This window comes from Rhinoraja longicauda, chromosome 14 (assembly GCF_053455715.1).
Source record: "Rhinoraja longicauda isolate Sanriku21f chromosome 14, sRhiLon1.1, whole genome shotgun sequence".
NCBI lineage: Eukaryota > Metazoa > Chordata > Chondrichthyes > Rajiformes > Arhynchobatidae > Rhinoraja > Rhinoraja longicauda.
Genome location: NC_135966.1, coordinates 16,931,495 through 16,944,113, shown reverse-complemented (window position 1 = coordinate 16,944,113; position 12,619 = coordinate 16,931,495). Strand labels below are relative to the sequence as shown.

At 37.7% G+C, this 12,619-nt stretch overlaps 1 protein-coding gene and 1 long non-coding RNA gene across 2 annotated transcripts in view; one reads left to right on the top strand and one right to left on the bottom strand.

Annotated features, from left to right (window-relative positions):
• LOC144600102 (uncharacterized) overlaps window positions 1–12,619 on the top strand; it is a 183,915-nt gene that overhangs the window by 50,100 nt on the left and 121,196 nt on the right. The window lies entirely within an intron of this gene.
• The window catches only part of LOC144600100 (dnaJ homolog subfamily C member 18-like), a 28,403-nt gene continuing 16,912 nt past the window's right edge, over window positions 1,129–12,619 (bottom strand). Inside the window, exons 5-8 of the mRNA XM_078411517.1 lie at window positions 11,885–11,994; window positions 8,967–9,076; window positions 5,279–5,451; window positions 1,129–2,765 (exon numbers count right to left, since the gene is read on the bottom strand). Of these exons, the coding sequence (XP_078267643.1) occupies window positions 2,641–2,765; window positions 5,279–5,451; window positions 8,967–9,076; window positions 11,885–11,994 (518 nt within the window). The 3' untranslated portion in view covers window positions 1,129–2,640. The remainder of the gene's footprint in view (window positions 2,766–5,278; window positions 5,452–8,966; window positions 9,077–11,884; window positions 11,995–12,619) is intronic.

Here is a 12,619-nt window from a genome sequence, read left to right as displayed (position 1 = left end):
GGACTAGTGTAGATGGGACATCTTGGTCGGTGTAAAAAGGTTGGGCCGAAGAGCCAATTTCCAAGCAGTTTCCAAGCTGAATGAGGTAAAGGAAAGGCAACAAAAATTATAATTTAAAAATTGTTTCAGGATCAGAATAATGAGGTTCTTGCATGCAAATCTTTGACGGTTGAAGGGCAAATTGTTAAGGCTATGTTCTTCTGATGATCATTTCATAAAATAGATGTCACGGCCGAGTCAAGATAGAATAAATGGAAGGGATGTGTAGGAAGGACCTGCAGATGCTGGTTGAAATCAAAGGTCAGTTTATCCCTGAAGTTAAATGCAAATTAAGCAACAGTTAAAATAAAAGATTTTCAGTAGTGATTTTAATTGGTTAGCAATCAGAGGGAGACTTGGTTTGGGAGAAATAAATACAAAGATTTCCAAGTTCATGTGCCACACGTTTTTTGTTTTTTTTAAAGAGTCCCCTAAATTTAATGAAGATTCCTACTAACTCCAATGAAGTGGTCAATAAAAAGAATGTGCTGAAACAACAATAATTCACGATGGTCTGAATTTTCCACTTTCTGACTGACAATTGTGAATAATACAAACAGTTGAGGTCTCAAACAGTTCACATCAGCTGTTTATACTATTAACACTTAGGGCAGGGGTGGTGAGGAATTGCTGTTGGAAAGTGGGAGTCCAGGCAGCAGGCAGGTCTTAGTTGCTTTGTTCATCCACTTACCGACCAGTTCGAGAACTTGCTAAATGTTTAAAAAAATGATTTATTCTCCTTAAACTGATTGCATGAAATCATTGGAGGATGGGTAAACACTGAACAGCATGGAATTGCTGATGGTGCTGAAGAAATTTTAAACAATACCCTTCTTGTTGACTGATGTGATACTGAAATGTAATCAGCACCATTGATAAACAGGATAGAACTAATGAGGATGGAAGTTATAAAATTGTCTCAATCCACTATTTAGTTTCAGTTGAAAAGTAATATTTACACAATCCTGTTAATATGCACCTGGGTTACTATATGTCTTTGGAATACTTTTTAAGTCAACAAAATTCAAAGCCATGATCACCTTTTAAAAAATTACTTTATTTGAACACTCAAAGTTTCATAATTCTACGATGATATACAGATTGTATTAGATGTCCTTCTCCAAGTACCACAGTAATTAGAATAAAAGCTTTATTTTTTCATTTATGCAAAATTTAAATATAGTCACATGCAATGTAATAAACGATTGTGTGATCAGTCTTAATAATAAATATTTCTAAATATGTACATGAAATAAATATCAATATGCATAATTCCTTCACTGGTTACAGACCTAGAGTCACACTTGCAGACAAAATGTGAAAAAGTAATTTTCTACCTCATTGGCATATGCAAATATGCCCCCGTCCCGTTTTTAAAAAGTTTGCTTCAATAGTTATGTTTAAAATGAGTAAAGTTTGACATTTAATCAAAATCGTAATTATTCAGAAATTCTGCTTTATGCATTTTACTCAGCAACACAAAGCCAATGCACAGCATCAACAGTGCTTCTGAAAATATGGAGGCAAAATAGTTGCCAGAACTATTGGTTCAGTAATTGTCATTTCAGCTCTGACTAGAGAAGTCTCACAGTCCATCCACACCATGTCTTCAAAAAAAATAGATGCAGAGAATACATAATACTTCAGTCATTACAATTTCAGCCTGTTTATGATGAATAAAATACTTAAATTGAAATTGAGAATGGTTTCAAGAAAGCAAATGCTGAGGAACCAAAGACATAAAAATCTATGTCATAGGTGGTGGTCATTTGGCTCATCGTCTATGCCACCCTACAAATAGAGCTAGTCGGTTAATCCTCCTTCCCTTCTATCAATCCTTAAACTCGGATCATATTTCAAGTGCTCATCTGAGGACTTTTCAGAGTCTGAATAGGGTTGGTGCCTCTGCTATCTTTACAGACAGCAAGATATTTGGGTCCAAAAAAAGGTGATGCATTTAATCACAGCTAGAAGTTAGCTATGAAAATGAAAAATGAAGTTCTACCTTGTAGCTATTAAACTTGCTCACAGTTAATACATAGTTGGCAAGTAATTTGCATCCTGAAGCAATGGCTTAAGTGATTTATGTCAAAAATATGAAACTTCTGCAGCAAGGCTGAATTGAAGTTACAGACACAAAATGTGAAAACACGGATTTAAATTATCCACATTTAATGCAAGGAAATGAATACACCTCACCACAGCCATTAAATTCTGCGAAAAACTCAAAATACTACAGATGCTGTAACACTGTATGTTAAAGAAAAACACTGGCTTTGTTCAGAAAATTAGGTAGTATCTGTGGAGAGACAGTTAATATTTCATGTCACTGTTCTTATACCATTCTGCTCATTTCCAACAATATAAAATAACCTCTATGTAAAAGTCTTAATGGTAACTATTAAACATGAATGTAACTTAGCAATATACTATGTTGCACTGTCATGGCTTTAATTCAAAACTACCCTTAACGGATTGATAACACTCTGCAAAATGTATTCAAGGTTAGGAAACCAGTATGTTTAGTTCTGGAATTAAATCTTAACAGTTTTAGAACATTGCTAATTTTAATCCAGATTTTATGGGAACCTACAGTTCTTGTCATCCTTTCCTTTGAAGATCAACAAGTCTGGACAATTTTTCACAATTCTCTGTCTTAAGAGATTCAGCCTTCTGCTTCAGACGCTCGTCCCTGTACAATGTCGCCAAATTTAGCAGATCGGCTTCTGTAAAAGTAAATCACGCTTAAATGAATAGTGCTCATGGCACACACAGATATAGTACAATTTAACTATTAACATTTTCCATGCAGGATTAGAAACAAGAAGATGCTGCCAAGGTAGCATTATTAATGCATATCTACTCAAATATAGAGTATTTTGGCACGGATCAAAAGTTATGAATACAGGCCCAAGCGTGTCAGAACAATTCAATTTTGCTCACAACACAAAATGTTATAGATGCTGGAATCCAATATATTAACAGAAAATGCTGGACATGCTCTGAAGGCTAGATAGTACTTGTGGAGAAAAAGTTAACATTTCAAATACTGCCCTTTCAGTATTTTGTGTTTTAATACAAGGTGCATTTTTTAGATTAAGGGAGGAGTTTTTTTAACTTTAGCTTGAAAGGCTTAATTAAAAATAAAAACTAAATACATCTCACTAGTCCACACAAGTACTCTACCATCAAGGCATGCAGAGATCGAAATAAAATAATGTACTTTATTATAAATGATCAACTCCTCCACTCTGATATCACATAAAGACCCATTTGCTTAACCTACACACTCCAGGCACTAAGAAAATAATGGTACCCCGTTTAATTGAAAATGTTGAACTTGCATCCTTTTACAAGGGATGAAAGTTCAAAAGTCCCTTCAACAAAGTCAATGTAACCCAATTCATGATGCAATCCAGTAACAAGAGAGCTGAGTAACGGTGTCAAGACAACAACCTCTCCCTCAATTTCTACAAGATGAAGCAGCTAGTTATTGACTTCAGTAAAATGAGGTGGTGTACACGCTTTAGCTAGCATCAATGATGCCAAAGTGGAGATGCTCAAGAGCTTCAGGTTCTAAGCATAAATATCACCGCCAATCTGTTCTGGACCGGCCATATTGAAGCTATGGCCAAGAAAGCACATCAATGTTCTACTTCCTCAGGAAACTAAGGATGTCATTCCTTCTTCTTCCCTTTCCTGTCAGGCAGAAGATACAAAAACTTGAAAGCATATACCACTAGATTCAAGAATAGCCTCTTCCTCACTATTTTCAAACTACTTAACAGTCTGTCTCATAAACTAAGTGTACAGTCCTGAACTCCCAACCTACCTCATTGGGGCCCTTGCACTTTCTCTTTTAATCTGTGCTTTTTCCGTAACTAACATTGTAACACTATATTTGTCACACTTGTATTTTTCTCTTAGCACTACCTGTTGTGCTTGTGATTGGTTTGATTGTACTCATATATGATTACACTGGATAGAATACAAAGGTTTTAAAACTGTATCTTGTTACAATTAAAATAATAAACCAATGGCATTCCCTATATAGTCAAACTTAACTTGCATCAACATATGCATATTGTTCAAATTCAGATTAATTAGTTTATCATATACACTGGGACAAATGAAATTTCTTGTTTGTATGAAGCTCAGAGTAAACAGTACACGTGTTAACTGTAGCTACTGCAATAAATATGATGAATACTAAGCAGCAGAGTAGTGCAGATTGTAGTGCAATCTGAAGTAGTGCAAAAAAATATTCAAGTGCAACAATAGAATGACAAAATGAGGGAGAGTGAAGAGAAGATGAGCGTGGCAACATCTCTGAGAAGAGGGTGCGAAAGGGGTGATTGGCTCAGGAACCTGATAGCAAATTCATATTGTATATTCATATTCGATGTTTAAACAAGATAAATGTTCTACAGGGATAGCCAAGTCAAAGAAGACAGCTGAACGACTGCACTAAGGAAAGTCACGATTGATATTATTACTGACTAGTTACAAAGAATATTGAACACAAAATATGCATAGACTTATATTTCTCCTCATGGTCACCGAGCTCCCCCATATGGTTGGTCCCAATAATACGCCTGCAGTTCTTGTCTGAGGATAACAGTGTTGGAAACACAGTACATTAAATTGCAAAATTATATTCTGAGGCCGCTAAATTTCCCCGGTGTGGGACGAATAAAGGAATATATTATTAATATATTATTATATTTCTACATGCTCTAGCTGAACATTGATGTAGCCATCTAGCTGGTCAAGTGATCATATTTCACTGATTAACAATCTTTGAATTTAAAAAAAATGACAATATTAATTGTATTAATTGATGGCAAAGTTGACATCGCTGCTGGACAACGATTCCCACCCCATGCAGGACACTGTCACTGCACTGAGTAGCTCCTTCAGTGACAGACCCCTTCACCCCAAGTGTGTGAAGGCGAGATATCGGAGGTCCTTCCTTCCCACTGCTGTGAGACTGCACAACCAGCACTACTCCCGGCAGACCAGTCAACAGTAGCAGTAACAGTTAAGGAATACACAGAAAACTGATGACAATTTATCCTTGTCTTTACTTTTATTTATAATGACTGATCTCTTGCTATTCACTTTGCTGCTGTAACACTGTAAATTTCCCCGGTGTGGGACGAATAAAGGAATATATTATATTATATATTATTAAGGATTTCTTTCATCAGTAAACACCAGCTTTTAAATGCATATTTACTTTGCTGTTTTTCCTTCCAGCAGCTCTTTTGAAGGTAGTCAATGTAGTCGTTCTCAACATTAGTTTCCACATTTTGCAATGCTTTGCCTCTGTAGTCTTCCTGAAAGCCGTTCTTAACAAAATATGTGATTTTTAAATGCTCCGTTTCTCTAGATAGAACGTGGCCCAATGACCTGAATAATTGGAAAAATACATTATTCAGTTAGTTTGCATATAGGGCGCAACATTAAATAAAAATGAATAAATGTATTGAACTATTAAGGTATAAACTATACTTATTAATATTAGAATAAATATACAAAGACAATATTGCCACATTTCCTGGCTATCATGTTTAATGTCTCATCCCACGTTGAGACTTTTTATAACATTGGTATGTAATGCATACATTGTGACTTGATGTTAATTCTAACAATGGAGTAGTAGCACTGGATTTATTTTTATAAATTTTACTCTTGGCCAAAAACTCCATTAATGTCTGTATTTTGATGGAATTTCATAGCAGCTCAGTGATAAACATCTCTGCCGTTATATGACTTTTAAGAGCAGTTTCTCAGCATGTCATTTCAACATCCAGCAATGCAATTAAGTAGTAACTCTGCCATCTTGTGGCGACACTATGCATACAAAAAACAAATAAACTGAATTTCAATGTTCTCCAGAGATGCTATCTGACCCGCTGAGTTAATCCAGCACTTTGTGTCCCTTTTTTTGTGAACCAGCATTTGCAGTTACTTGTGTCTGAATTTCCTGATTGTTAACTGGCAGTTTCCTTCCATTCATGACTCAGCTTCAACTCTGATTTGTGCTTAAGCAATGTCAAAAAAAGGAAAGCTTGAAATGTTCTGAAAGTCATGTTGATGATGCAGTGACTTGTGAGGAAATGTTGCAGATGTAATGGGCAGGCAACACCTCAGTTTTACAATGGGACTGGCATCTGGATAAGTTCACTAATCCTGTGGGGGAGGATGAAAAACATGCAACAAAACGTTCTTAGTATTTTTATTCATTTTAATGTATATGGTTCTTCATGTAAATTATTTAAATCTGTTTTTAAAATGTTTTGAAGAAAAATTTCAAATCGTCTTTGACAACCACTGATTAGACTGCATTCAACCTTGATGTCATCAATAAAAGGAACTTTAGCATCATCGTTTTCTCTCAGCAACTTAAATAAGCACAATTTAGACAGAACCTGTCTAAGGTTCCGTTCAAACAAACAACAGCAGTCAGTAGGCAAATCTATTCACCTATGTGACATTCTAAATTACTTAGCAACTTTCAAAATACATCACTTGAATGCATTTTCTTAAATCCTTTTTTTATATTTAGTTTCAAATGCAAGACTTTAAAAAACCATTTAGATGCAAATATATCAAAATGTTGGTACAAGGAAACTGATGACACCCCTTACCTATTTCTACTCCCTAGCGTTTGAGGCTCATTGAGGAGGCGCTGTGAACTGTTTGCATGCTACTGTATGTTTCATTTTTTTCCTTAGCACCTAATCAGATGTACAGCACTTTGGTCAACGTGGGTTGTTTTTAAATGTGCTATACAAATAAAATTGACTTGACTTGACTTGACTTTAAGTCAGTGGACGAGTCTGTATTCAAGATGTCGGAGGCTAATCTAGATGATTATGCTACAGCTGTCACAGACAATCTATGCAGAGGACCGTGGACTGAATATTATGATAAATCTATTCCCCAACCAGAAACCACACAAGGTCCACTCCCAGGTGAAGTCTAAGTCTCCAGCATTCAAGTCAAACGATCCAGAGTACCAGAAATCTATCTACGACCATCACAGTGCCATTAAGAATGCCAAAAAGGAATTCCAGACCAAGCTGGAGTCTCAAAGTAATGACACGCATACCCATAGATTGTGGCAGGGCTTGCACACTATAACACATAACAAAGCAAAGGCGGACTGTATCACTGGCAACAATGGGTCCCTCCCTGATGTACTCAATGCATACTATGCCTGCCTTGAACCCAAGGTTGGTGTGGAATGCCGCCCGCCTCGGCAGTCTCAGGTGAGCCTGTACCAAAATCGACTTTAACAAAAGTGAATGCACGGAAAGCAACTGCTCTGGATGGAGTCACTGGCCGCGAACCCAGGACCTGTGTGGATTAGTAGGCAAAGGTATTCAGACACCTTACTTCTAACCCACTTGAAAAAGACCACTATCATCCCAGTGCCGAAAAACAAGCTAGAGTACCTTAATGAATATCGTCTGGTGGGTACGATATTCACTAACATGAAGTGCTTTGAGAGACTGGTGATGGTGCACATTAACCTTAGCCTCCCAGCCAGCCTTGATCCATTGCAATTGCTTACCATTGCAACAGACTCTCTGACCCTAAATTAATCTCAGGAACACCCAGACCACATGTTAGACTCCTATTTATCAACTATAGCTCTTCTTCAACACAATTCCATTCAAACTCATCTCCAAACACCAGCACCTAGGAATCTGCTCCCCCCTCTGCTACTGGATCCTTGACTTCCGAACCCACAGATCTCAATCATTGAGGATAGGAGACAACAGCTCCTTCACAATACTTTTTGACAATCAGTGCCCCACAAGAATGTGTACTCAATTTCCTACTTTGCTTCTTAAACACACAACTCTATAGCCAAATTTGGCTCTAATTGGATCTACAAATTTGTGGATGACACCACTGTGGTGCGCTAAATCATAAACAATGATGCGACGGAGTACAGGAAGGAGATAGTGAACTTAGTGACATGACTTCTCCTTCAATGTCAGAAAGACAAAGGAACTCATTATTGACTCATGGTGGAGTACATGCCCCAATCAGCATCAATGGTGCCGAAGTGAAAATGGTTGAGAGCTTTAAGTTCCTTGGCGATAATATTATTAATGATCTGTGGTCGATCAACTACTTTGATGCGACAACCAAGAAGGCACTCCAGCATCTCCAAGAAATACTCCACCTTTTTGTGTCTATCTTCGGTTTAAACCAGCATCTGCAGTTCCTTCTGACACAAGGCACACCAACACTTCTACTTCCTTTTGAGACTGCGGAAAGTTGGCAGGTCTCGAGTGACTCTTACAAACTTCTACAGATGTATCATAGAAAGTATACTGCTGGGTTGCATCGCAGCTTGGTTTGGGAACAGCTCTGGCCTCGACCGCAAGAAATTGCAGGGAATTGCAGATGTAGCTCACAGACGAGACTTTCTACCATTGATTCCATCTACACCACGCTGCCTCAGATCTCCCTGCTCCCTTCTGGCTTAAACTCTGTACCTGAAATTCAGACTCAGGAACATCTTCTTCCCCTCTGGTATCAGGCTACTGAACAGTCCTTCAATAAACTAGGGTACTGTCTATGGAACTGATGCATTACAAATGATTTAAATAATTTCGATTCACCTCTACCCCATTGAGGACATTGGACTGTCTATGGCACTGATGCGCTACAATGCTGAGAATTATATTCTGCACTCTCTACAGAGTCAAACAGCATGGAAACAGGTTCCTCAGCCCAACTTGCCCATGCCCTTTTCCTCTATCTATTCTACTTATGAATTTGACTTGATTGTATCTATGTATGGTATATCTGATCTGTTTCTGCAAAACAAAGCTTTTCATTGTACCTCGGTACATGTGACAATAGAGCTAAACCAAAATGATTGAATTCAAAAACAAACTTACGGTTTGTAGTGAAGACTATAAGGTGGATTGGTCACCATCAATTGGGCTACTAGCGACACAAGAATTAATAGAAAGATTGGTAATAGCTGCAGAAATGCAGAATAGGTACCCTGCGAAATGTGAGAAGAAAATGGTCAGATGGTTCTAAACTACTTAAATCATAATGGATATCATTTGTAACAACTTTTCATTCAGAGCAAGGGAATAAAATGTTTCTCAGCAACTAACTCCTTTATTGATAGAAACATGTGAAAAAACTAAAGAGGTGGTCATCCAATCCCTCCCATCTGCTCTGGCATTGAATAAGTCCCGATTGATTTTGACTCCTGCAGTAAGACTAATAGACTTTTAGATATTCCGGGATTCGAGGAATATGACGAATAAACTTAATTTAACATTTCTCACCAAATCTACCTAGTTTTTTATTTGTTTCTATTTCGTTTTCAATGCCTTAGTCCTCCTTTGCAGAATTCTCAAATTTTCTTAATCATCAGGTGCAGTGTTTTTTGTAAGCCCTCTCCACAAGCTCAACCTTTACACTTTGAGAGAAATAAATTATGCACTGGCTAATTACGGGTGTTAGGGGTTATGGGGAGAAGGCAGGAGAATGGAGTTGAGGGGGAGAGATAGATCAGCTATGATTGAATGGTAAAGTAGACTCGATGGGCCAAATGGTCTAATTTTGCTCCTATCACATGAATTTATGAACTTATTTGGAGCAGATACCAACTACCCTGTTACTACCCTCATAGAGCTATACAACATGGAAACAAGTCCTTCAGCTCAACTCGCCCAAGCCAACCAAGTTGTGCAACTAAGCTTGCAACTAAGCTAGCCCCACTTTCCCGCCTCTGGCCCATATCTCTCACAACCTCTCTTATCCATTTACTGATGCAAGTGTCTTTTAAAGTGATAACTGTACTACTTCCACTTCCTCTGACATCTGGTTCCATATAGGTATCATTCTCTGTGTGAAATAATTTGACAAATCTCCTTTAAAATGTTCCCCTCTCGTCTTAAACCTACGACCTCTAGTTTGAGCCTCCCCTACTCAGGGCAAAAAACTGTGGCTATTCACTTTATCTATGCCCCACATGATTTGATATACCTCTACAAAGGTCACTCCTCAGCCTCCAACACTGCATGTAAATAAAGACCCAGCCTATTCAGCCTCGTATTCTAACATACACTTTAGTCCTGGCCACATCCTAGTAATTTATTTTGCACCCTATGGAGTTTAATGACATCCATCCTGTAGCAGGGCAACCAGAACTGTACATTGTACTCCAAATATAGCCTTACTGCCCCATCTCCTGTATTCAATACCCTGACCAATGAAGGCAAGCATGCCAAAATCCTTCTTCAGCACTTTATCTACCCATATCGTCAATTTCATGGAACTATGTCCTTGCATTCCTAAATCTCTCTGGGAGTTCTACAAATTCACCAGGTCCCAGCCATTTACTGTTTATAATTTTGCCCTGTTTTTTCTTATCAAAATGCAGCACCTCGCATTTATCTGCATTAATCTCCGTCTGCTATTCTCCAGTTGATGAACACCCCATTATAATCTTAGGTAACCTTCTTCACTATCCATAATATCACCATTTTTAAATGTCATCTGCAAACTTACAAACCATGCCACCTATATTCATATCCGAATTGTTCAGATAAATAACAAATAAAAATGGGCAGTGTGGCTCCCAACTTGTTACAGGTCTCCAATCTAAAAAGCTCTTTCCCATCACCCACTGTCTCCAACCTCCAGGCTAATTTTATGTCTAAGTAGCTAGCTCACTAGATCACATGATTTAACCTTCCAAACCTGCTTATCACAGGGTTCCTTATCAAAGGCCTTGCTCAAGTCTACATAGACCATGTCCAGCACACTGCTCTCACCAATATCTTTGGTCACGTCTTCTAAAATCTCAATCAAAATCGTGAAACATAATTTCTCACACACAGAGCCATGCTAATTATCCCTGATCAGCCATTGACTTTCCAAATACATGCACATCCAGTCTCTCAGAATCCCCATCAATAGTTTCCCCACCACTGATATTAGGCTCACCCAACTGTAATTCCTATGCTTTTCCTTACAACCTTTCTTAAATGAAGCTTATATTCACTGGAAAGTAGAAGGATGAGAGGAGATCTTATAGAAACATATAAAATTCTTAAGGGAATGGCCAGGCTAGATGCAAGAAAAATGTTCCCGATGTTGGGGGAGTCCAGAACCAGGGGTCACAGTTTAAGGATAGGGGGTAGGCCATTTAGGACTGAGATGAGGAAACACTTTTTCACCCAGAAAGTTGTGAATCTGTTCAATTCTCTGCCACTGCATGTTTTCAAGAATTAGATATAGCTCTTAGAACTAACGGAATCAAGGGAAATGTGGAGAAAGCAGGAACAGGGTGCTGTTGAAAGGCTGTTCTGGCTCGAAGGGCTGAATGGCCCTATTTTCTATGAGGCAGAGCCTCGCATCCTACATTCTTTTGATACCTCACCCATGGCTATTGATGATACAATATCCTTTGTTTAAAAAATAACTCAATCACCAGTTCTTTAGCATGCAAAACACGAAATAATTTCTAGAAAAGGGGCATTATTTTCTTCTTTTGTCAGCAGCAATATTCAAGCAGAGATGTGAGGCAAATCCTATTGCTGTAGTTAATATATTTTATCACAGATTTACATATGTGATATCTGCAGAGGTTTCATCTGCAACTTATGACTATAGGCACAGAACGTGAAATTTATTTTTGAAGCTTTAATTTGCCTTCCCTATTTTGGAATAGAGTGCTTTTAGGGTTTAATCCCAATAATGAAAACAAAACGGAGAATTAACTGTACCATTCACTTCTCTTCTTCATGCCATGAAATCTCATCTATCCAGCCTCTTAAAAATGTAACGCTACCTGGATTCTTTGCTCTGGCTCTTCCTCTTCTGCCCTTTCATTCATGTGTCGGCGCCGACGGTAAATATGGGTGTATGTTGTACTTCCGTTCGTATAGGCATGAATGTTACCTGATCAAAATACAATCACAGGGATGCTACATTAACTATTTTAAACAGATAATAAAATCCAACTGTTAAAACTGATTTATACATGTAAATTGCTTCAGAATACATATTTACGATATACACAATTAAAAAAAAATTATAGCCAAAGATTTTGAATTTGCATTTGCTCTGCTCTATTTATCGGTACTAAACATTCACAATAGACACCAAACACCTTGCATACTGTATATTAATAATAATAATATATTCCTTTATTCGTCCCACACCGGGGAAATTAGTATGTTTGTACTACCTTGTCTAATTATCGAAAGCACAAGGCAAGTTTTGCAACAGCATCAAGATTTATGCTTTATGCCTCAGCACTCGTGTGAGCCGTCACACTAATGCTCCAATATTTTGAAGGTGGATGGAGAATACAAAGTGCTGAAGTGAATGTGCGCACAAGTAATAGTTGCAAAAGAAAAAAATATTAACCCCGTTCCTATTTTTCTCCTCAAAAACATACAGGGAAAAAATCTGAAGGCTCTCTTGGTTTTAGCCACCATCGTTCCTTTTGGCTACTTCTATCTATAAAGATTTCAATATTTTTTAAACTTCTAGCTACAGATCTCAAATCTAAAATCTATAA